Here is a 24,214-nt window from a genome sequence, read left to right as displayed (position 1 = left end):
CATTGCAACGTAAGCCAGTCATGCCAAATGCAAAATATTACTCAAAAAGAAGAAAAAATAGAAAAAATAGAAAACTTCTCCGCAAAACACATCAAGCGAAGCGCCGTCCCACACGCGCCAGATGCGCCGGATCATAGACAACTCGCATAATCGAACCCTCTAACGTGTGCTGCGCCGCAAGCATGATGACATCATAAGTGTAGGAAAGAAACCTCCCTCGATTATGAATCATGTTCCGGCTTAAGCCTCCTCTTCTTTCTGAGTTTCTTCACCCTCCTCCTTCTTCGCCTTGGCCTCGGCATCCGCTTCGTATCCCTCGGTCTTCATGTCCTTCAGTCCAAGTTCATCCTCTTCTTCGTCGGTCCGGGTATATTCTTCGATATGGATCTGTGGATCGGGTCCGGGGTCACACAGACTCTGCACATAACTGTTGGCAAGAGGATCTTCGAGCGTGACGACGAACTTGAGTTCTCCCTTGATGGCAGCGTCGAGCCGGTCGAAGAAACGAGTCCACGTCTCCTTGTCAGAAGTACTCATGGAATCTCCACCCGTATGGGCGGTGTCATCAATATCGAAGATCTGCCCGTGCAGTTGATCACGGACCTCAGTCAATAAACCTTCAACGGTGGTGAATCGTCCACCCAATGTACCGGGCTGTACGGACATGTCTAGCTCCTCGCTGTACAATGCGCAAGTGTCGGACTTGAGAATATCGCGAGACAGGTCCTCAATCCTTTCCACTTTGAGAGTGATCCTCCTTCCCTTCTCCGGAATCGCACCACCAGTCTTGACCTCATTTGTTCGGTATCCGCAGTGGTCGCAAACAGTGCTCCAAATAAAGACATCCTTAAAATGAGGGATGCTAACTTTTTGCATGTTGACCACGCACGCTTTGGTGCAGCCTGGACACTCCGCAGGAAGACTGTAGACCTTTCCATCAATGATGTCGAGATCCGCAGGGTCCCCAGCGCTCTGAATCATGGTAGGGGCTTCATTTCGAATGGCCTCTGGGTCTGCAGCAATTCCCAGTTGCTCATTTTGCTCGTGAGTCCGACGGTAGTCCTGGCGCTTGTACTTGTTTCCCTTATCATGAGTGGTTGGAGCAATCCAGGAATTACCAGTCGGGTCATCCAGTGAGATGGTGAATGGGAAAGCCTCCCTGTTCAACATCTGCCCAATCTTCTCAATGATCGGCTCAAGAGCATTGTAAAGTTCAGGCGCCTGGATTCTCCTCAGTGGCTGCTCACTTTCAAGTGAGGTATGAATCTTTAACAAGATTCCCTCGACATTCGTCAGCTGGCTTTCCCCCTTAGGCATCTCAAGGTCCAGTGTCTCCAGTCTGAAAATAGCCGTATCGCTCTTGATCACTTGACGTTGAAGGTCTTCTTCGTTCTCCACTACCAACGTGTATTTCGAACCCAGCGGTTGGATCTGATCTGCCGACTTCACCGAATTGTCTTTGAAATAGCAGTGAGGGCACTCGAAGGATTCGAGAATGATATCACGGAAGAACGGGACACGGATCAAGAGGAGCTTGGTAGTTCCCTGCACAGATAGTTGGCATTCATTGTGTAAAGCTTTGGGCAAGAGAACGTACATTTTCATGGCAATTCATGCAAAGACTCTCAACTTGCACTAAGCCGGTATCGTCGTCCCTCTCCACGACCTCTCCAATCTTCTGAAACTGGGAACCAGTCTGGCCCTGTTTCTCAGAGGCGTTCTCTGACACCCCCGCAGACGCGGTAGTCTCGTCTTTGGACATGGCTGCGACCTTGAGTAACCCTTGCAAATGAGTCCTGTCAAGAACGTGATAGTAGGATCTCCAGGGCAGGAGCTTTCCAATGCAGGGTCAGGTTGCGATTTCAAGAATTGGCACTTTGCATGCCACTGGTAGTTATATTTATAAGGAAAAAATCTAGTGACCGCCGGAACCTTCCTTGCGGTTCGCCGCCATGCCCGTGGCGGGGTGAAGCGGCGACCATGATTCGAGCCCCGCGCTTAACCCAGACAGGCTGTGCAGTATCGGAACCCAGACGCCGATTATCCGAGCTTGGCATCAAGTTCATTGCTGCAGGAAGTCAAACAGGTCGAGGGACGATGCTGAGCTGTTCGCAGACTGTGAGCGCTGTTTGGAGGCTAGCAGAGCTTGAAGGCCTCCCTGTTTTCTTGCTTTAGCCCTCTTCTTACTGCTGGCGTTCTCAGCGGTGGATTTAGGAACTGCGGGGACTGCTGGTGTCTCCGAGACAGGCTGAGACGAGGACTTCTCAGAGGTCTCTGTCGATGTCGAGACTGGTGGCGTCATAGGAGTACTGGAAGGCTTTTGCGATTTTGCATTTTGTTGTTGTAGGCGTTGTACAGTCCGTTTGTGGCATCGTAGACATTTGTAGACAATTGCGCCACCCTGGGTGCTGCGTCCAGTTTCCTTTGACGGTAGCTGAGAAGCACGTGCTTTACCCTTCGGTCTGATCTTTATTATCTTTGTGTATTCTGGTTTTCTTGGACTGCCACATGCACCACAGAAATTTTCGTGTTGGCGTGGTTTAAGAGGTTTGAAATCCTCATGAAGAATGCGGTTGTGGACGGCTATCAGATGAGCGGCAGTGGACGAGCTCTGTGAACTCAGAAAAGATGCAGAATTTCTGAGGAAGTTAAGTCGCAGGGTAGATTCAGTAGACATGACAATCAAAAAATAAATAAAAGCTTTTTTCCCTTTATTCAGATAACTGCTATTTCATTGACGTGAATGAGAGGAAAGTTGACGATGGCAACTGTTGTTGGGTCACTCAAACTTTTATTTTTGTTCATATTCACGGTCTCTCCCGCAGCTTTCCTTCATCTCGGCAGCCTTGACTTGAGCACCACAACCAACGAATTTGACAGCCACAGCCATCTTCATATTCTCAATCATCACAGCTTTCAGCATCCATGCCTTAATCATCATCTCTGTTTAATCAAATTCTTTCTTTCACCTCACCAGGTGTGATCCTTCCCAGCTCCTAAAGCTCTTCTCTTCTACTGTAACAATGAATCGCCTCGTATCGGCAGGTGCGAGTCTCCGTGTGGCTCTCGAAGGCTGTGTAAGTGCCATTTCTTCTCATTTTTCGGCGCTCTGGACACTCGGGGGGTTCTTGAACTGACGTCACATTTGAAATCAGGGACATGGAAAACTCCATGACATCTATGCCGCAGTGGAGCACGCCGCGAAAACCAAAGGCTGGGATGGGGTTGACTTGGTTATCATCGGGGGCGACTTCCAGGTAAGAATTCTCATTCTTTTTTCTTGTTCGCCTTCTTCGGTTTCATCGAAGTCATCATTCTAACTCGTTGATCAGGCCGTTCGAAATTCTTATGATCTCACCTGTATGCAAGTGCCCCAAAAGTACAGGGAAATTGGTGATTTCCACGAGTACTATAGCGGAAAACGCACTGCTCCATACCTAACCCTTTTCATCGGTGGCAACCATGAAGCAAGCAATCATCTCTTCGAGCTCTACTACGGAGGATGGGTGGCACCCAACATTTACTACATGGGTGCTGCCAATGTCCTTCGTTGTGGGCCGCTACGCATCGCAGGGTTGTCCGGTATTTGGAAAGGGTATGACTACAGGAAGCCTCATTTTGAAAGATTGCCTTACAATAGCGATGACATCCAATCCATCTATCATGTCCGAGAACTTGATGTTCGCAAGCTTCTCCAGATCCGTACACAAGTCGATCTTGGCCTCTCGCACGACTGGCCGAAGAAGGTTGAGTACTGTGGAGATCACGAACAACTTTTCCGAACCAAGCAAGGTTTCAGAGAGGATTCCCAAAGGGGGAGACTGGGCAGTACAGCTGCAAAGCATGTCCTAGATCGACTTCGTCCGCGCTATTGGTTTTCGGCGCATTTGCACGTCAAATTCGCGGCAACCATTGCCCACGGCAAATATATCCCCCCAGAGAATGGGAGGACTAACGATCGCGGCTTGATTCAAGAGAACACTCCAAAAGTCCCTTATACTTGCGGTCTTGATGGAGCATCAGTCTCTATAGAGTCTGGACCTTTACGCAATGAGAACAGTGCCGAAGGAGACGTGCTGGAGAAGACTGTAGCTGATCTTCCTGATAGCAAATCCGTGGCCAGTGAAATTGATCAGATGATTGGTCAAGACAACACGGTTTCCAAACCATCTCGGCCTCTGGAGTCTCCAAGTGTCTCAGAGTCTGGTCTCCCCCAAACGAGTGCGACCGCTGAGAATGTGATCAGCCCCAGCTCTATTCAGTCAAACGACCTCAAGTCTCCGATTTCTGCATGGCAGAATTTCCATGCTGTCGCCGCGAAGCAGGAAGCCCAGGATTATCAGCGATATCTGCAGGAAATGCAAGAACACCAGACAACTCGTAACAACGCCCTTGAGGCTAATCATCAACTCACGTGGCGCAAGGTTAATGTCGGCGAAGACATGACCTTCCGGAAAGTTACTGGCGTCCGAAAGACTGGATTTAGCGAAGAATCTGAGAGCAAACGGCCCAAAGTCGAACAGACCACAGCTGTGAAGAACTCTGATGAGATTGATCTTGACCTTAGCAGTGATGATGGCAGTCCTGAAGACAATGCTACTACCGACAGGATCAGCGCACAGAAAGATGCCACACAAAAGGCACATGTAATTCCCAATGCAGAGACCAATACACCAGCCGCTAGCATTCAGTCCCCGAAACAGGATCGGCCCAAAGAGGACGAGGAAGTGTCTCAGGATCTTCGACAGCAGCTTCCTGCAAGTTTTCAGCAGCCTAGTCCCGCAGCACATGATCCTTTGCCAGAAGCTATCTCTAACACGGAAACTCAATTTTTGGCATTGGATAAGTGCCTTCCAGGGCGCAAATTTCTTCAGCTGGTCGAATTCACCGCCATATCTGATCAGGATGGTGTCCAACAGGACCGCCCGTACCGTTTGCAGTATGACAAGGAGTGGCTCGCGATCACACGTGTTTTCGCAGACGATTTGACACTTGGTGATCCCACTGCTACGCCGCCTCCTGATAAAGGAGAGAGATACTACAAGCAACGCATCATGGAAGAAGAACAGTGGATCGAGGAACATGTCGTTAAAGCTGGGAAGATGACTGTTCCAGACAATTTCACTATCACGGCGCCAGTTTACGATCCTAGCGTGCCAATTACGACCACAGTTATGCCCCCGGAATACAATAATCCTCAGACTGCTGAATTCTGCAATCTCATCGGTATCGAGAATAAATTCCATCAGACTGACGAGGAACGCCAAGCACGTATCGCTGCTGGTCCACGCCCATCTACCGAAAGAAACTTTCACCACGGGCGCTCAGGTGGCAGTGGTCGTTTTGGCCCACGTAATGGAGGACGCGGATGGCATGGCGGAGGTGGCGGCCGGGGAGGTTCGAGTCGTGGAAGAGGTGGCCATTGGTGAAGTTGTTTGTCATACCTTAGTGTATTGATCGTGACCACTACGCCTGTCCATTTACCCTTCTCGATGTGTTTCGGATTTTCGTCTCTGTTCTTAACGCATGCATGCATCATGGGTCTCATCATCTTGATGGTCTTCTGGGATGATCGTTATGCTCCTAAGGAACACTACTGCCTTTCTCCTCCAGCCTTCCTCACATCCTACCCTTTCCTCACCTCGAATACTACCCCTCTTCTTTTTACCCGGCGTTTCCTCCCTGAGGTACACGAATAACTTGCTTGCTGTTTGCAAGGCATTTTATGAGATATGACCCTTCACGCTGTTTTTTTTTTTTCCTTCATCTCAAATTCCCAGACAGAACCGGGGAAAACAAATTGTCTATTCCCCAAAAAAGGTTTTATTTCCTCTGAAATAATTCTTTAAGGATCTCTTGTCATAGGATTGAGATGTTTTCAAAAGTCACTAGACTAGCTGAATGCGATGCAATTGATTTGTGCATGATATTTGCAGTGCCTTGTAATAGTCTTAGCGTGTAGTCGGTGGCTCAGTGACCGTGGTGAGGATGTATGTGTCCCTTGGAGAAAATGAATCAGGAGCAAGGAAGCTATGATGCAAGTTACCTACCCAGCATTATTGACTGCTTTGATAGTTGGAAGAGCAAAATCATCACCACAGGAGCTCTCTCATTGCCAATGCCTCCTCCCTTTTTAGGGAAGAAGGAAAACAAAAAAGTCTGGTCGAGAAACTCATCCTCCAGTTTCTCTTCTTGTCGAATGCTAAGTCTGTTATTGACATATTCATGCTGCCCGGTATTTATTTATTCATTTACGTCTGTCTGACGCGCACTAACTACCAAGTCTTACTTCCTACATTCTACCTACCTACCTACTCAATCTCCTCAATCCTTGGCCTCGCGCGTCGATCCCGACCTGCCAATGGATCAAGATCAAGTCCAGCAATTCGATCACCCAGCTCCAATCTCGGTTCACTGGTGATATTACCTTCCTGGGATTGCACACCGATCCCCCACAGCAACGACTTCTCCATCCACGCCTCCAGGCTCTCGATCAGCACGCGGATATGACCTCGTACGACACTGTCCGTTTCTCGGCTCTCCACGAAGGCCAATGAGCGGAGCATGCTGGGAATATTGCCGATCGTTGCTGGGCCCCGGGATCCGCTTACGTCGGTTGCGGACTCGTCAGCTGCAAGGGAGAAGCCAAAGCCTAGGCCGCCATTTTTCCTGCTTTCGCGGGCGGAGTCCATGGCCTTCAGGAGATCAAGCAGGAGTACGACGCTCGCGCGCCGGAGGATTGCACTCTCGGGACCAGGTTCAAGTGTCAAAGTGGATAAAGCGAGGTCGACAGCGGAGGACGCGATGGAAGGCCCCAGGGCAAGGAGGTTGGTTTGAATCGCAGTTGCCAGAATCGATATCGCGGAGGCACGGACACGGAGGTCGTCTGGCTCCAGATCTGCAGCGGAGCCTGCGGCCCAAGCAGCGAGGATCTTGGCTGAATGCGCAGCTTGCTCTGGTGTTTCGGCATCAGAGTCATCATCAGGAATGGCCGGTTCTTCTTCGGGCTTTGACAGTGCGGGCGACGAGATCTTCCAGCCAGGAGGCATAGCAGATTCCCGTTCCTCGCGCTCTTTCTGCCGTCTCTCCTTTTCGAGTTGCCTCTTCCGAGCCTTGTGTGCTTCAGGCTTTCTCCCTCTTCGCCCAGCCACAGAGATCATCCCCTCTCCGATAATTTGAGCTGTCTCGCCGACCAAAGCTTCCCCCAGGTCTTGGATCGTTCGCAAAAGCGATTCTCCAACCTTCAGCCTTTGGTCCAGAGTCCTTTCTTCGTGTTTGTCGGCGTATCGCTCGACCAGCGTCTTAACAACTGTCCGCGGATGCTTCGATGCAAGGTTTCCGATCAGTTTGATTGCATTTAGGTAAATGAACTCTTCCTTTTCAGCATTTTCTGAGCTCTGGCCGGTGATGATGGATAGCAAAAGCGAGAGAGTCGACGGAATGTCAAGAACTGGTGAAGATTTAGCAATCAGATTGGACAGGAGCGAAAGCCCCTCTGCTTGCACTGGGGGAAGAGGCGATGAGATATTCTTCAAGGCCTGGCGATGAGTTTCCAGATCTGATACGTGTGATGATGGCGCCGGTTTTGATTCTGGTTCACCCTCCGGGGAACTAATATGCACTTCCAAAAGCATAGATGCTGTATTTGCCGGTGTCGAGAGTGACGCTGGAAGACTCGGAATAAGCTGATCCAACTGCGATTTTATCTTTTTGAGGATTGGAAGCAAGCTTTTAGACATGGCAAAATCGGGAGAAGCGAGAATGGTTGATAGAAGGCTGAACGTAGCTGACAATGACTCTGCTGAGTCTGCCTGATCGCCCTCCGTTGCCAAAGCATCATCTTCTCTGGAAACTATATTAGCTAGCGATTCGAGAGAAGCCTTTCCACTTTTCCGCGCTCTCTCCCTTCTCTCTCTTTCGTCTGCCACATTTAATTCGCTTTCGATCAGCTGCTGAACTAATTCCAGGACTCTGAGAGGATGGCGAGATAGAGTATCCTTGAAATCATCCAGCAACTTCTCCGCTATCTTGGCGCTCACAAGTTTCTGGGTCATCGATTCGGACTCCACTTCTTCCTCTCGTAGAATTTTTATTTCGGGAAGCGGAGGCTGTCTCCTTGATGGCGTTATGAGCCACTTTTCGCTGACATATAGGAAGATGTCGTCAGTTCTTTCCTCGCTTTGAGGATCACTGCCTAGCAGTTTGGAGAAGTTATCCGCGCGAGAGTCCACTGATTCCACTAGTTGAATAAGATTAAAGCTCGATTCACTGCGTTTATGCAATGATATTCCATCATTCCGGCCTGGGCCATATGTCCACGTAGGACCGCCGTTCCAAAGTAGGTTGTCGACAATCTTCTTTAGTGGCTGAAAGCCGGCTGACAGGCTGAAATAAGTCTGTAGAAGGGAAAAGACTTTTTCGTACCAGGCTTTCTTGTGCTTCTCCTGGGCGTAGCAAGCGAGTCCCCATAGAGGAAGAAGGATAGGCTGGACGAGTCTTTTCACGAGGCCAGGATTGGGATGTTGAAGGCTGATAGTGCCGAGTCTTTCGATGGCAAGCAAAAGCTCAGACTCATCTACCAGAATGTCTCGCTGTGAACTGCTTCGAGTATCACGGGGAGAGACATCCTCTGCTAGGAGCTTGAAAGATCTCAACCACCTTCTGGAGGAGTCATCAAGCTCTGCTGTGATGGCCTTAAAAAGAGGCTCAACGAATATAGAATGCCCAATTGCACCAGGAGCACCATACTGTCTCTTTCCAAGGATCCCACTACCCACGACATAGGCAGCAGTACGCTTCAAGTCAGGGTCATCGCCATCGATCAAGGCCAATAATTTTGGTGCAATATTGTGAAAATAAGCGGCCGGATCCATTCCTTGAGGAACGGAGGAAAGCAGCTTCGACGTTTGCATGATTGCTTGCACCGTAATAGGAGGTCCCTGTGATGACGGCTTCTGGCTGTCGTCCTGGCCGAGCGACGGGGCGAACTGTGAGGCAAGAAAGAAGATCGTTTGCACGACGCCATCTTCCCGTAAAGGTATCTGGGAAATACGACTGGAAACAACAGATTTGAACCAAGGCGCAGCGTCTGGTCGCAGAAACGATGACAACGTTTGCAGTACCACCGGCGTTGATGTTCTACCGTTCTTCTTAGTATATGAAATGGCTGAACGATTCTGCTAAAGAGTACGTACTCATCAATTATCTTTTCAAATACGCTCTGATATCTGGCCTTCTGTTCTTGCGTAAGACTCTGGGAATTGAACGCTAGATCTGCACTACCACATAGAATATCGCTCAAGATCCGTCCTCGGACAATGGGTTGAATGCCTGGCCGCTTGTCGAGCAGTATATCCAGCAGAGGCGTCAGGATACGATGCAAAAGGGACTCAGCCTGCGGTCGGTTCGCAAATACAGGAGCCTGTTTGGCAATAACACCGGTAGGAAGACTGGAGATCACTCTCTTTTCCAAAGGGACCCCAACGCCTTGGGAAAGCGACGGATATATACCTTCTAGAGAGATCAAGTCGAGAAGCGTATGCAGCGCTCGACGGCGCTTGGCATCTTCAAGAGCAGCATCTTGTGTCTGGGGGTCAGTTGTTGAGGAGGGCTCCTCGTTCTCTACAGTCGTGGCAAAACCAAGGTGGATGTCCGTGAGAATGGAAAGCGCTTTTTCTATGACAAGTGATCTCACAGCATATTCTTCCAGGCCTTGCGTAGATAGATTTCTGCTCAGAATCTCAACAAGAGAACTACCACGGGCATTCCGGATTTCATCTTAATGCAAGCGTTAGCTTCAGGTCAGTTCGTTCAGGATACGAGAGTGCGTGCCTCTTTTTAAAACAGGACGCAGGAACTCGTTTGCCGCATCAAATGCCTCTCTAAGCGATTTTGAATCTGTCATCATTGATCGCCTGACAAATAAGTCTTGGTTCTCCAGTAATTCTCTCGCCACGGACTTCCTAACTTGCACCTTGGTTATTGTCCATATTCGTACTCGCATATTGTCGTCACAAAGCATTCAATTCGCCTTCACGTGATGTTTAGCTGACTAAGCATGTTTATGGTCACGTGGGGTCGCGTATCGCGTTCGAGTGCCGCGTATTTACTTCCTCCGTATTCATCCACTGCTCAACCTGCTCAACTCATCCCTCTACCACAACAACTCTCGACTCTCAAACCACCCTCGACATGTCTTGAGATTCCGAACAGTGATTGTGCTATCATTGCTTTGAGCTACCGGTCAATTCGATCGCTCTCTGCTTATTTTGTTCTTCCATTGGACCCATGTTACTCACAGCGCGCTCGCAAACCGGTCGGGTGAAATGCCTTGTTTACTCGCTCTCTTCCTCCACAACTCTCTTGCCTTGATAGGCGCTTTTATACAGTTCCATCCTCCACATAGTTTCCCAATCTTCGTCACACGCTTTTCAATGCCCCTTGAAACGGTCCTGCGTCTCTACTACGCTTGTTGCCCGGTGTGCGAGCCAGGCCTTTCAAGGTGGATGAAGATTGGAACTTAACCCTAAGTTGTTGGTCGGTTTGAGTTTCACGGTATTGGTCGAATATCTGACTAGCTGGTTCAGTCCTGGCGGATTGAATTGGTCAAAAATATTCGATGTCCAGAGCCTGTCACAGGGCATTAAAAGAAGGTTTACCATGCGTCTTCAAGTCCCAAAAGGGACACGCGTCGGTTTATCGAAGCTGGACGGTACGCCTTGGTCACCATTGGATGTTTGGTCCATGCAGGCAAGTTGGGAGCGCCGCTTGGGAGAGAGTAGGTGGAACATGCCAGGTACCTCCATTTGAAGAGGTGGCCTTTGGGAGGTTTGGATGCCAGCCTCTTTTTCCAGGGGTGTGAAGACAGACACGGTTTCGTTGAACGCAACAATTACTACCGTTCCGATAGTTTGCCCACAAACAGTCAGCAGGTCCCAATTGTGATGGGGGATCCACTCGTCGGAATCAGCTGCCCACTTGCCTTTGCGCCCAGGCACGGCAAGTGTGTGGTTGTAGCGAGGTCCCGCTCATCTCAATTGAAGACCGTGACTCCTTTGACTGGTATTCCGAGCGCATACCCGTCGAGGTTTTGGCTTGTTGTCTGTTCCGGTCGAAACCATCTGTTTTCACTGCATCTGTTTTCAGTGCATGGCTGCTGTCCCGCGTATGTTCCCAACTTTCGGAAGCCTGGGACTTCCGGTCCCTACTCTCGAACCCAACCTCTCGATGGATGCATTTTTACAATGCAAGCTTGCCGGCCAACTTCAAGTCGCGGCAACCGCCATAGGCTTGAACCTCGTTACGAGGATCCTGACCAACCGTGTTAACCATCTCTTTGTAAGTTCATCTTACAAATCGATCGATGGGCGCCGACATTGGTGTCGTGGGATTTCTCATCGTCACCACGTTGAAACAAAGAAGCGGTTTTTGAGGATGTTTTTTGTTCGCTTCGAATCTTGCCCTCCGGCGCAGTACCGATCGTCAGGAGAGGAAACAAAAACTAGTCTCTGAGGATGCTGTATTACACACAAGAGGGGCATATTCCCAGTGCTTGAAAGAGCCGTGGGGTCTGGAGGTTCGAGAGCTGAACTGGGCACTACCGAAGTCGCTGCAAGTACACGGTGAAACTTGGGAGATGGAAAATCAAGGCAAGGATGCGTGACTGGGAACGTGGAGAAGCTTTGATACATAATTCTGTTTCTCGGGATCAAGCATGATGGGGTTTGTGGTTGGACTCGGGGGCTCAATTCTCTTACCCGTTGTCATCTACCAGCCATCAACTACCTTTCGTGTCTGACCTATGTCGAACGTGTGCGATATTCTATCGCAACCCGTGATCCTGTCTTGGAGAGATTGACTTGTCTTTATTGAAGCTTGTCAGCGTGTCCTCCGCCGTTAGGCTCCACTATCTTGATGTATCCGCCGCGCCATTCATTGGCTCCCATGGACGGGGCTCATATTTGATTCGAATTGAATCTGGATGTCGGATTGCCAGAAAGGGACCTCTCGCGGGTGAGGATCAAAGCTTAGGCTTGTCTGGACTGGTCTATCTGCTTCCTGTTCTTTTTGGTCGAAGATGATCGCCGTGCTTGGAAAGGTTGTCTGGGCGGCGGCTCGGGATGGTGCTGGAAACAGAGGATTCGCTCAAGCTTTTCCCTACTGAAGACAATGTCTCAATTCTTTGAGGGGGTTCGCTATGGGGTGCGCATAGTTCGATATTACGAAGGACAATGAGAGGTGTGATGCTTGGTTAGATGGGATCGGCGGAGAAATTGCCGTTCCCTTTCGTGGGAACGGCCCTTTTTTTATTTTTCTTATAAGTGCCCCCTTTCGCTTTCTTGTCCGAAAAGCGTGGCTAACTATCTTCGCCAGGTCGACTAATCTTAACTGCTCTGATCCGAACGTACGGTGGTTGTCGAAACGCCTGGGTGCTTTAAATCGGGTGTTAAGTTACAGCTGCCGATATATTTATGAAGTTGAGAGTGTCGGCCACTGGAGATAACCGGTGCAATTTTTTGTATGATAAATAAGAAATTTAAATCTGGAAGTCTCCGGACAGGAATTGCATTCAGTCTAATATTGACCAAAGTAAAGTTGCGCTCGCTCACCAGTTTTTTTGGAATGTGCATTTTGTACAGAGTATTTAGTGGACGGACATGTGCCGAAGCACCTTCCTCCAGACCGGATGATGGTCCTTCCTGATGTGTCACATCCACATGCCTTCCTCATGGAGACCATGGCAATTGACTCACCATGTACAGCTGTCAATTCCCTCGACATTGTATGAGTTGTTCTCTAAAAAATTCACGTCCATACACCACACTCATTACATCTCAAGATTAGGGATACCGCAATCATTCTTCTCACTCTGTTATCGTCTACAGTCATCTGATATCAGTCAGTATGTCTTTGCTTCGCATTCTCCTCCTGTCACCTTTCGCCCTCGCAGCCATCCTCTCCCTATCTGGCGAAAGCCTTCGTTCCCATTCCTTAGAGTTGCGAGGCCTAGACGAGTCTAGCCCACGAGGTCATTCGATCTATAAGGTTCCACTCTTGAATGCTAGCTCTGTGGGAGATAAACACCAGCGCGTCACGATTCTGTCGGCCCATGCAAACTCTGCTCTCGGACCACGATGCGGTCCCGGACTGGGACATTGTGAAGATGGTCTTTGTTGCTCACCTTCCGGTATTCTTCTAGGTTATTTCTGATGGAGTTACCTCCAACGCTAAATGGTTGTCAGGATACTGTGGCTCTACGCGTGACCATTGTCGCTCACCGGACTGTCAGCTCGATTATGGCCGCTGCGACGCCAGCAAAACTCCGCAAGGTCTGTCGACCATAGACATTGCCCGGCCTCGCGTTGGCCCAGTACCATACGGGCGAAAGGTCTATTCGTGCACAGTTCCCAAAACGGTCGCCTTGACTTTCGATGACGGCCCCAACATCTTCACCAGCGACCTTCTTGATACCCTGGATGAGTTCAATGCGAAGGCAACCTTCTTCATTTCCGGCGTGAATTCTGGAAAGGGTCAAATTGACGATTTTACTTTGCCATGGGGTCATTTAATCCAACGCATGCACTATAGCGGTCATCAAATAGCAAGTCATTCCTGGTCCCATCAAGACCTAAGCAGGATTTCTCCATCGCAACGTCGGGACCAGATTCTCAAGAACGAGGCTGCTATTCGAAACATCCTCGGGGGTATTCCGACGTACATACGTCCTCCGTATTCAAGCTGCACCGCCGAATCAGGCTGCATGGATGACATGGAACAACTTGGATATCATGTGACGTACTTCAATCTCGACACGGACGACTACAACAATGATCATCCTGACTACATCCAGCGATCAAAGGATATCTTCGACAGGGCCATGTCCATGCAAGATCCTCCTGGTCGACCATTCTTGGTAATTGCACATGATGTACATGAACAGACCGTACATAACCTCACCGCTCACATGCTTCGAAAGATTTCTGATGCAGGTTATCGCGCCGTCACTGTCGGTGAATGCTTGAATGATCCAAGAGATCTGTGGTATCGCTGGGACTACAGACCCCAGCATTTCACTCGGAACTGAAATTCCCATTCATAATCTCGCCCAGTGCTATTGCACAAATCATAAGTCTGGTATTGGGTGTAACCGCTACCGTGGGGTTGATAGCCAGAGGGTGTTTGGTTCGTGAGCCTCCGTCTCTCGGTGGGAAAGTAGCCTGGGTCTCGCTCATTATGGGTGACTTTATTATGATTAATGATGAAAAGTTTCAGTTGGTAGAACTTTTTTTTCCTTCCTTTTTGGCTGAGCTTCTATAGGTTTATCGTTTATCGTTTATAGAGTTGAAATAGAGTGCCTTTTCTTTTTTCGAAGCAGTCGATACCCACCACCTCCTTTCTGTAGGCTAATAAAAATAGACTATAACTCAAGATAACCACCCCGGATAAAAGGTAAAAATATTTGTGATGGCAAGAAGGGTTGATTCTTTTTCGCTGATATCAAGGACAAGAGCCAGCGTTCATGTTCTTTTTCTTTCTTTCTTTATCTATTTATTATTTCCTTTAATTATACAGAAGCGAATTTTCTCAAGTTTCAGACACGATTATGACATGTGTAGCTCATCATCATTACCGTCACTGTCATCAAATCAAATCAATCAAATCAAATCAAACGATCTTCTTTACGGTCGGTGCCTCTCTCCCTCAATCTCTCTGCGTCTGTTCCATAGCCCACAAGCTGATTATCTAAATTTCATTTCGTTTCATTGGGCTCACTCACAATTGCTTCCCTCGCATTACTTCACTACTTTACTTCCTCACCACTTTCAAGAGCGGCGCGATTCGCGCTTTGCGACTCAGGCCCACGCGGAAGGGGACCTTGCTCGTCCTCGCGATAGGACTGTGCTTGTCTGGTCCTTTCGCAGCGGCGGTAGTGGACGACCCGTGGAGAACTGGGGTATTACTCGTCGGCGTCTTCTCCGAGGCTGGTGATGTTTCCTCGTTGTTCAGCTTCGTGGTCGTCTTCTTTGGGGTCTCAAGTAAAGGGTCTGGTGTGGTAGCTGCGCTGGATTTGTGGGGTGATGATTGGATCGTGTTGTTGTTATCATTGTCATCGGCTTCTTCTTTTCTGTCTCCGACGATGACGACTTCGGGGCTCCCGATGAGATGGTTCTTGTTCTGTTTTGGCTTCTTTTCATCGCTCTTGATCGGGCTGGTGAGATTTGAAATGTCTTGTAGCACGTTCTTCGCAGCGGGCTTGATGCGATCTTCGTTGGATGCCTGCGCTGGTTCTTGTACGCTGGGTAACTCCGTCGCGGTGGGCTCCTGGTTAGTCTTCTTTCTCTTGCGTCCGCGCTTCTTGGGTTCAGGTCCAGATGCTTCCGTTGACGGCAAGCCCGCTGAGTCGCCTGACCTGGTATTCTGCTCTTCTCTGGCGGCAGCCGCACTCTCTCCTGCGTCCTTTTCAGCTGCATATCCGTCTAGCTCGATAGGTTTAGACTCTGAGCCCTCCCCTGTACTCTTTCTATTTATTGGCCGGTCTTCAATCCATAGAACATCATCTTCGACGTCCGATTCGTGAGATTTGCTCGGTACAGCGGACGTTGTTTTGCCCCGTTTTATTTTCTTTTTCTTCACCGCTTTGCCGGGCCCTTCTGTTGTGTCTAATACGGGATGGTTCTCAAAAGGTGTTGCCAGAGAGCGGCTTGGTCGAGGTTTGTACATTTCCGCTGGGAGGCCTGGATCCAGGTCATCAGGACTAGAAGGAGGCGGGACGTCGGAACGCTCATTGGAACCAAGCTGCTCGCCGTTTTCTCCGTCATGGTCCAAGACATTTTGCTCATTTAGCGCATTTTGATGAACATTGCCTTGGTTTGCAACGGCAGTGGCAGTTTCATTTTCGGAGTTTCCGTCTTTGTCTCCCGGATCTACATCGTGACCTTTGTTGGTTGTTTCCGACTTTCTTGGCCGGCCCGGTCGGCGTTTATTGGGCTGTCCTTGTGAATTAGCAGCGTCGTCAGGGGGAGCCTTCAAACCCTCTTCAGCTCCCTCATTGACAGTCTGCTTCTTCGGACGACCCCGTTTCCTTTTGGTTGTCGTTATCTCAGTCTCCGCTGATGAATGATGCTCATCCTGAATAGCCGCCAAGGATTTCGGTGACGGATTCCTATCCGTTAAGTCACTCTTCGATCGTTTCTTCTGAGGCGAAACAAACGAAGAGAAAGGCTCCGTAGGAGGAGGCGAATCATACACGGGCTGCAAAGACTTGGACCGACCGGGTGTAAGATGCAACATCTCCGTTTCCTGGTCTGTTGGATGACCGACCGGAGTAGTAAATGGCATAGTGCTGCTCATTTCCGTATTTCCTTTTGGTGACAAAGATGCAAAGTAATTATAAGAAACAGCTGCTTCTGAACCGTCGTAAGTTTTTGTATCGCTATCCTGCATTGCATATGACGTCGAGGTCCTTCGTCGTTTTGGGGAGCTTTCAATATCTTCTCTGGTGTCATCCTGTCTCACGATGTCGGTATCAATCATCGTCTCGTCGCGTTTCAGTTTCTTAGTCGGTGGAAGTTCAATGCCCATTGTATCCGCAGTTCCAGCTATAGGAGTATACTGGGTGTCGACTGAATAAAGATCGCCGGCATGTCTCTGAGAACGCTGGCTCACGAGTGCAGCTGCGTTGCTTTCATATCAGCGGTCCATTTTCGGTCATCTACTTTTCAATCACCTGATACTAACCGACTGACACACTTCCATTCTGGGATGGTATCCACCTCTCCTCTCTTCTCTGTTGGGAGGAAGTGAGTCCCTGGTCCCCGATGACCGAGGATTCCGACTGCAGGAAGCGATCGAAGTCCACCTGTGGTAGTTCAGAATTAAGGTCAGGAGCTTGATCAGCAGGGCAATTGGGGTTCACATTGTGGCCTCCTCTGTCCTCCGGCGCATCCTCCTGCGAGGACGGGTCCTGCAAAGGATCGATAGACGTCGCAACGTCCGAGCATGCATCTTCCTCGTCGTCGGAGTCTTGGATTACGCGCTGGAAAGGCATGGCTTGTGGCGATGAGGAGGTTCAATGGAGTGGATGTGGGTTAACTGATCTCCACCTGCGCATTGCGCCGCGAACCCATTGAACGCGTTATCCGACGCCAGAGACACGCGGCTGCACGTGATGATAAGAGATAACGTTGCAGATCATGTTATCAACTACAAAGTAAACAACCCATCACATCATTTAAAGCGATGAAGAGGCTGAATTCAGTCCATGTAATGTAGCTCCTGCTCTTACAGCAGCTGGAAGAAAAGAAAACCAAGACAAACACAAGGAAAAAGAAAATCAAGTACTAAAAAAGCTCACACCCCCCAGCTTTTAGCTGATTAAGGGGTGCTACGAAAACCCCTGTTTCTCCTTTTACAGGCAGGGATTTTCCTGACGACAGCGCGTCTCGAATCTGGGACCCCCAGCAAATTAGGTCAGCGTGTTACCGCTTGAGCTAGGGGGCCCCAGGTTCTGTTGAGGGGTGTATAGATGTTGTGATACTTATGTCGCATTGCTATGACATCATATCGCATTACTAAGTCATACCTGGTAGATACCTTCGTCAATTTACAACAGTCATCAAACGTGGCTTCTCTTGAATTTCCATCGTAGACAAATCATACTATTCAGTTTTCTGCGGCCGCATGACCCCGCGGCCGAAGAATTCGCTGATGAGGCCAAATCGATCTCTGCTGCGATGTAACTCGCTATTGAAGAGATCATGTTGGTCCGCCGATTCCACCTGTCGTTTCCGTATTGCCTTAATTGTGGCATGCTGTGGCGCGCATACAGGGCATTCCGCATCCTCATCAGCTCTGTCCAGACAACGCTGATGGAAAGAGTGCTTGCAGAGGAAGTGGACGACTGGCAAATCCAGACTTCCTCCACAGGACATACAGCGACGCGCCTGGAATACAACTGGTTTCGTGCCCAACTCCTCGATCTCCTTCTTCTTGCTCTCTGTTTCACTGCTGTAGCTGGATATCAAACGACGGTTCTGGGAGCAAAAGTCAATTCTCTGTCGCTGAACTGGCGAGGAGATACTGATACATACCGTGGAAATCTCCTTGCGTTCCCTTTCAATGTTATCCCTCAGATATTTCTTTATCATACCCATTGTTACAACCGCATTATTGCTCAGCGCTTGAATGACTTGTAATGGTGCCATCAGTCCGTCTTCGTCAATCTTCCTCAAGACAGCATTCAGTTCGTTCCCAGCTTCTTCCAGGATTTTCGGGCTGGAAGCGAAGTACGCTAGAGCATCGATGTATAATTGCGGCTCTTCTGGTCCATACTTCCTTAGTGCCCTAATCACACCCTGAGTATCCTTGGCTGCGGTGTAGGAACGGAATATGTCCGAGCGCAGGCCTTCTTGCTCCTTGACGAGCGTTGTTCCCTCTCGGAAGTTGGACAGATCTGAGAGAAGGAGAACGTTGGACGTTGAGATAGGTATCTGTCAATTGTGTCAGATCCATGAAAATCCCCCGATATCGATGCGATCCTTACATCTTTGCCTTCTATCAATTTTTTGGCTTTGTTCTCCCACTCCTGTCTCTCGCTTTCATCCTTCTTTCTTTTCGCAGTATCCAGATACATCTCAAAAAGAGTAGTGTAGAGATCAATTTTTTCCTCCTTTTTCAATGACTCCTGCTTAATGAGAGCCTCTAGAAAAACGATGAACTCATCTGGGTGGTCGACGAACGCGGAAAAGGCAGTTCTTGGTTTGGGGATTTCATAAGTTGGAGTTTTGTCACGGTTTTCCTCCTCTGAAGCCACTTTAGCTTCGGAAGGCTGCGCCTTGGTCCCAGCTGTACCTACGTAAGGCAGGGGAAGCAGAGCTGCCAGATTCTGGACAGCGTTTGCCGGCTGCGTCTCGGCCTTCGCAGGAAGCTCTACCTCCTTCTTCGGTCGGTACCTACCGGTGTAGTAATCTATGAATAGTTGCGTTGTCTCACGCGGACAATGTCCTAGCAAGACACGAGCATATTTCATCAGGTTTGGATAGGCCTTGTTCCACATCAGCTCCTAATCCCAGATGGACAGTAACAGTTCCTACGAACCACTTCGGGATCAAGCCTCCAGATATATTCCAACGCCTCTGCATATTTTTTTGAGTCTTCAATCAGGATGTCGACAACCATGTCATTTTCTCCGTGCTTAGTGGCGAGGTAGGCAGCCTGCTCAAAATACCCGCCTTGACGACACATCGCTATGGCTGTTTCGAGATCAAATTTCAGCTCGCCAGGAGCTTTGATGAAGGAGTCCAATTTGCTCGTGTCTTTTAACTTCGCATAGCAGTTCAACAACAAGGTAGTATGATCTGCGGTCGCTCTTTCATGATCGTGTAATTCCTCTAAATATTCGATGAGGTTATGTATCCGTTGTGTGTCGAGGAACTTCTCTCAATGTCAGTGCGCATGGTCCGGTCAAGATGAGGGATGAGAGAAATTCCAACCTTCCGAATGACCTGAGAGGGCTCAGTGTTATCGATTGCACGGAGATATTGTTGCATTGCAGTGTCATAATCCCCCTTTTGATACAGGTAATCACCATATTTGCGGAAAATCACGTTTTGCTGCAGAGTATCCACACCAGCTTTCTGGGCGAGATTGATGGCGAGAATGTAGAGATTCCGCTGGTACAAAATCTCGAGTTTCTGCTGAAGGTTTTTTTCGTGATAGCGATAAATCTGCAAAACATAAGCCAAGTACTTAGCGAAACAAGATCAGGCTGCGTACCTTCCCATCAAGGGTCATGAGAAATAGGTCCCCCCATATCGCGAACACGCTCTTCGCAGGAGAGACAAGGGCCTCTGAATGGGCTATGAACTTCAAATCCGTGTCGAGTAGGGTGAACGTCGGGGTATTGAAGATATCATCAACCTGACTCACACCAAACCTCCGCAAGGAATCTGACTTCGAAGATGAAGTTTTCGGTGGACACACCAAGGCAACATAACCTCTGAAAAGATTGAGTGAGGACTTGGGACTGTCAAAAGCATAACTGGGGCCGCGTCCACGGGGCCCATAGGTGTGGATGGCATCCTCTCTAGCGATCAGAATGTCTCCCGTCTCCTTGTCCAAGGCCATACACCCAAGTCCGCAGCCGGCATCTTCCAAAACACGTGCAGGTTGGCCCTGACCCCGTCCAGCGATTGTCAGTGTGAGAATCCGATTAGTAGTGGCGATATATAAAATTGTGGTGTGGCCCCTTTGCGTTTCCAGCCCCGTAATAGGTTCCTCGGACTCGAAAACGATACGCTGTCTCGCACCACGGTCGTTGATTAAATCGCCCCGGATGATGGCGACGGATCCGTTCGCGAACCCTACAGCAAGCTGAGACAGATCATCCAGAGCTGCAAAAGCAGACACCTTCGATAATTCAGCATGTATGACACTATCCACAGAGTGTGAGATGTACTAACTGGAAATGGTCTCCTGCCGTTCTGCACAGATAATGTCGAAAGACAGCGCGGCGCCCCAGTTTTCTTCTCAATCTTGTCAAGCGCCCAGACCTTGAGTGAGGGTTCGTTCGGTAGATCCTCTGCGATCGTAACTAGAAGCGATGTGCCTTCAACCTGCTTCATATGCCTGATGGAGCCCGTGTCGTGGGCCTTGAACGAGCGGACAACCTTAAAGGATGGCGATACAATGTGGACGGTTCCATCGTTAGTGCCAAGGAAGAGGTTATCAGAGCCGGTGCAAAAGCAAGCAACGTCATCCTAGAATATAAAACAGTTAGTAGGAGTCATATGAGAGACGGCGTCAGGCTGGAGACTGAGGCGTACGTTGAAAACCGGGGAGCTTTCCTCCGGAAGCTTGACTTGCGACACTTCAAAGAAGTTGAATGTTTTCCACTGTTTCACCAGGTGAGTCCAGGTCTGCGACGATAAATATGGACATAGCGTACCGAAGTCAGAGCCATTTGCCTTGAACCCGCGCCATGAGGCAGCAATGACATGCGCGGGGGTGGGAGATGGGTTGTCGCAGAGCTCCAGGCGGAGTGGAAACGACACTGGATGATCTGGAGCTCCGCGCGGCGCTACGTATTAGTCGTCCCGCCCTGCTTATCTGACGTACCTTTCAGAATTAATCCTACTCCGTAGTCCGCCGGTTGGTTTACAACGTCATCACTCATGGCATTTAAGAATGCTGTCTGTATAGACCTGTCCCTTATCCAGCAGGACCCAAGTGTATATTTAACTCTACTAACATAAAGCTACGCAAACAGAAAACCCAACCCGACTTTTTCAATTTCGAAGGGTGGGTTTCATCTACAGTACAATGGAGCAATGAGGGTTGCAACCATGCTTGTCACAGGTGTCAATTTCTGTGATTCCGCCAATCAAATAGTTTGTGCCACTGCTTTATTATGTAGGTATCTATAGCACTCTAGCTCTGATGTATGTACAGAATAAAATCCGTTTGGTACAACCCAAACACAGTTCCATGCGAGACCATATGCACATAGAAGACTGATGACCGGCATCAAAAAATCGGAAAACCCACCCATAATCATGACAACAGTTGCCCACATCCTTAGAGGCCTAGGTGAGGGCGTCGAAACTCACTGCCACCCTCTGAGTCTGTGCAGAGGAAGATTGGGCGCTTTTCCCACTGCAACGCCTCAAATCCCTTTCGACATCCCAGCTTTGCTGGAGCCAGCTCCCGGCGTCTTGGATCACCTGGTTGATATTAAACGAATCCATCCCAGCAATCAATCCCTGGCCGTCCTGTTGTTCCGTTGTAGGCGTTGAGCCGGATAACGTCAATGGCAGGGCATGAGATGACCCCTGTACTGAGTGCTGGGAGTCCACTTGGTCAAACCCGCTAACTGCAATTTGTGGCCCTTCCATGTTCTTGCCAGGGATCCCATTGACTGGTTGATCTTCTTGCTGAAGACTACCATCTGAATGGAATGAGACACTTTGAGGCGGTGATGACGACAGTTCAAAGATCGCCTTCCTTTTTCTCTTGGAGTGTGATACAGTCCTATCAAGACCAGATGCTGGTTCCATCCAAGGTTCGGACTTCTTGGACGTGCTGAAGGTAAATGGTGTAACGGCATCAATCATGGCTTGGGTGTTCAGTGGCTGAAATCCCTCGGTTCTAGTTGTCATTGGAACATTGTCACCATGTCTCTCTGATGTCGTGTTAATGTGAGAGAACGGTGTGATCTTGTTGGCGCTGGGTGGAGGATCTGGATGACTAGCCGCAGATTTTGGTTGGATTCTGCTTTCCGGTGTTGCAAGATCGTCTTGAAACGATTTTTGCGCAAGCAGTAAGGCTGCCTGCGTGGAAAGCTGCGCATCATCATCTTCCAGGCCATTCTGCCTATCCCGGTCACCATGCACCTCAGTTGAGTGCAGCGAAATCATACGATCAAAGAGTCCTGAATTTCCTGGCACTACTTGGGCCGACGGGATTCGTTCACTTCCCGTTGAGTTCGAAGGAGGATTCCCGGATCCGGTAAGTTCTACACCTGGCCCAATGCTGGCTCGCAGTCGGGTAGAATCTGGTCTCCCACCATGGTTATTAGGATATGTCAAGTCGTGCTTTGGGTCCGGAGAACCGCGTGCAGGGCTTGGAAGTCCCTTGGAGTGCTCCACACCTGTCGCGCCTTGAGGCTCAGTCAGGCCAGCCCGATCTCTACCTGCAGGCCGCCTCCACTTTGATGGGCTCAAGGAAGATTCCTCATGTCGGCCAGGATTCTTGGGGCGACGATATTTAAACTCTGGAAGGTGCGAGGACGGCGGAACAATATATACCGAAGATGTTACGGGAACATCTAGTCCGGCGGGCGCAATAGAGGAATTCCTCTGTAGTCGAGAGGTATCAGCCTCATCCGCGATAGGGGAATAAACCGTATCATGTGTGTCTCCTCGCGGCGAAAGTCCTGAAACGTGAGATGAATTCGATGAATTACGTGGAGAGGGTTTCAACCTCTTAGCACCACGTAAATCTGGGGGCCAAGGGGGGCCATTTCGAGAAGAAATCGGAGCAGTCACTGTGTGAGAACTTTTTCTCGTGATCTCCTGGATGCTATCACGGCGGCCTGCATAGAGGGGAGTGGGAGACTTCGGGGGATCTACATCTCGAATATTGATGGTCTTTTTGTCTTTTCTGAGCCAGTCGTTTCTGAATATTCTATCGGAGGAACTTGGTTCTGGTTTGGTTGATTCTGTGGTGTTGTCCACCCAAGGTAGCGATCTTCTTTGTTTTTTCCGAGCGTTGGATGAAGCCCCCGAAGCTACGGAAGCCTCTCGCGGATTCGAGACTTCTGAACCTCGATGGTTATCTGTTGCGGGATCTGAGATGACAGAGCTTCCCTTCCTCACTATGTCCCCAGGTCGATTGCTCCTCACCATGGTTGCTGAAAGCTCTTTGGTTGCGCGCTTCTTTTCATCGGTCTCTGGTATCACCCGTCCTTCCACACAAGCAGCCTTTGTGCGAGAATCGCTCTTCTTGAAATGGCTTGGAGAAGCCTGCCGTTGCTTCCTCTGCTTCTTCCATGGATTGACCCAGCCATCGTCGAATGGACCCCTAAGCGCAGCGGAGGCGATGAAGAGTGGCTTTCCCTGCAGATAGGATTCGCCCAGCTTCTCGATCCTCCTCCGCTTCGCTGCACGGGTCGACTCGTCCAGTTCATCATCGGATCCGAGAACGCCATCTATGTCGGAATCATTGGTCGACAGCTCTTCGAAGATAAGAGGAAAAGTCGGTCGGCGGAGGGGCATCGGGACTGGTGGGTGCAGTCGTTATCTTTGGTTTTTCTTGTTGTCTGTGCTGCTGCAGTAGGCTCCCACACAGGAGCAGCAGAAACAACAGGAAATCGTAAGAAAGCAGCATACATGTCTGCCGGTACGTAGGCAGAGCAACCGTTGTTCAAGAAACCTGCTTGCTTGGACGCTGAGGTGTGTGGCTCATTGTCTCAACAAGGCGGCAGCTGCTGGGTCACTGGACCACGCGAAACCACTTAACGCGTGAAGATGCAGAACTACCCTGGCAACGCGTCTGCTGACATAAGCGACGCTATTCCCAGGTTGGCCACCTGGCCGTGGTGGCTTATCTGGGCCAATCACACCGCGGGGAGTTTGTTTGCATTGCGGGGAGCGAGTTTCTCCGGCGCCAGCTGGCCGATCCCGATCCGGTAAGTTGTTGTCAGGTCCAAGACTCCAAG

The 24,214-nt window shown here is 49.6% G+C and overlaps 8 protein-coding genes across 8 annotated transcripts; 2 read left to right on the top strand and 6 right to left on the bottom strand.

Annotated features, from left to right (window-relative positions):
• Positions 1 to 240: 240 nt before the first annotated feature.
• VTN77DRAFT_296 (uncharacterized protein) lies at positions 241 to 1,762 on the bottom strand (the record flags this gene model as incomplete). Its single annotated transcript, XM_069418856.1, has 2 exons — positions 241 to 1,545; positions 1,598 to 1,762. 2 exons carry the CDS (start codon positions 1,760 to 1,762, stop codon positions 241 to 243), a joined length of 1,470 nt encoding a protein of 489 aa, XP_069282659.1.
• A 300-nt stretch (positions 1,763 to 2,062) lies between these two features.
• VTN77DRAFT_295 (uncharacterized protein) lies at positions 2,063 to 2,677 on the bottom strand (the record flags this gene model as incomplete). The annotated part of the gene is made up of 1 exon (XM_069418845.1): positions 2,063 to 2,677. The coding sequence occupies one exon, from the start codon at positions 2,675 to 2,677 to the stop codon at positions 2,063 to 2,065; it is 615 nt and encodes a 204-aa protein (XP_069282658.1).
• A 346-nt stretch (positions 2,678 to 3,023) lies between these two features.
• Positions 3,024 to 5,429, top strand: VTN77DRAFT_294 (uncharacterized protein; the record flags this gene model as incomplete). The annotated part of the gene is made up of 3 exons (XM_069418834.1): positions 3,024 to 3,077; positions 3,156 to 3,257; positions 3,333 to 5,429. The coding sequence occupies 3 exons, from the start codon at positions 3,024 to 3,026 to the stop codon at positions 5,427 to 5,429; spliced, it is 2,253 nt and encodes a 750-aa protein (XP_069282657.1).
• Positions 5,430 to 6,311: 882 nt separating this feature from the next.
• VTN77DRAFT_293 (uncharacterized protein) lies at positions 6,312 to 9,904 on the bottom strand (the record flags this gene model as incomplete). Its single annotated transcript, XM_069418823.1, has 3 exons — positions 6,312 to 9,138; positions 9,195 to 9,777; positions 9,832 to 9,904. The coding sequence occupies 3 exons, from the start codon at positions 9,902 to 9,904 to the stop codon at positions 6,312 to 6,314; spliced, it is 3,483 nt and encodes a 1,160-aa protein (XP_069282656.1).
• A 2,999-nt stretch (positions 9,905 to 12,903) lies between these two features.
• Positions 12,904 to 14,083, top strand: VTN77DRAFT_292 (uncharacterized protein; the record flags this gene model as incomplete). The annotated part of the gene is made up of 2 exons (XM_069418812.1): positions 12,904 to 13,186; positions 13,242 to 14,083. The coding sequence occupies 2 exons, from the start codon at positions 12,904 to 12,906 to the stop codon at positions 14,081 to 14,083; spliced, it is 1,125 nt and encodes a 374-aa protein (XP_069282655.1).
• Positions 14,084 to 14,805: 722 nt separating this feature from the next.
• Positions 14,806 to 17,047, bottom strand: VTN77DRAFT_291 (uncharacterized protein; the record flags this gene model as incomplete). Its single annotated transcript, XM_069418801.1, has 3 exons — positions 14,806 to 16,673; positions 16,738 to 16,858; positions 16,916 to 17,047. 3 exons carry the CDS (start codon positions 17,045 to 17,047, stop codon positions 14,806 to 14,808), a joined length of 2,121 nt encoding a protein of 706 aa, XP_069282654.1.
• A 610-nt stretch (positions 17,048 to 17,657) lies between these two features.
• VTN77DRAFT_290 (uncharacterized protein) lies at positions 17,658 to 20,959 on the bottom strand (the record flags this gene model as incomplete). The annotated part of the gene is made up of 9 exons (XM_069418790.1): positions 17,658 to 18,032; positions 18,090 to 18,488; positions 18,542 to 19,042; positions 19,096 to 19,431; positions 19,491 to 19,724; positions 19,774 to 20,406; positions 20,460 to 20,756; positions 20,823 to 20,891; positions 20,945 to 20,959. 9 exons carry the CDS (start codon positions 20,957 to 20,959, stop codon positions 17,658 to 17,660), a joined length of 2,859 nt encoding a protein of 952 aa, XP_069282653.1.
• A 622-nt stretch (positions 20,960 to 21,581) lies between these two features.
• Positions 21,582 to 23,771, bottom strand: VTN77DRAFT_289 (uncharacterized protein; the record flags this gene model as incomplete). Its single annotated transcript, XM_069418778.1, has 1 exon — positions 21,582 to 23,771. One exon carries the CDS (start codon positions 23,769 to 23,771, stop codon positions 21,582 to 21,584), a length of 2,190 nt encoding a protein of 729 aa, XP_069282652.1.
• Positions 23,772 to 24,214: the final 443 nt, after the last annotated feature.

Source organism: Rasamsonia byssochlamydoides (assembly GCF_041956645.1).
Source record: "Rasamsonia byssochlamydoides strain NRRL 3658 unplaced genomic scaffold VTN77scaffold_1, whole genome shotgun sequence".
In the NCBI taxonomy this organism is placed as follows: Eukaryota; Fungi; Ascomycota; class Eurotiomycetes; order Eurotiales; family Trichocomaceae; genus Rasamsonia; species Rasamsonia byssochlamydoides.
Note: the sequence above shows the minus strand (reverse complement) of the source record. Positions and strands in the feature narration are given on the sequence as shown.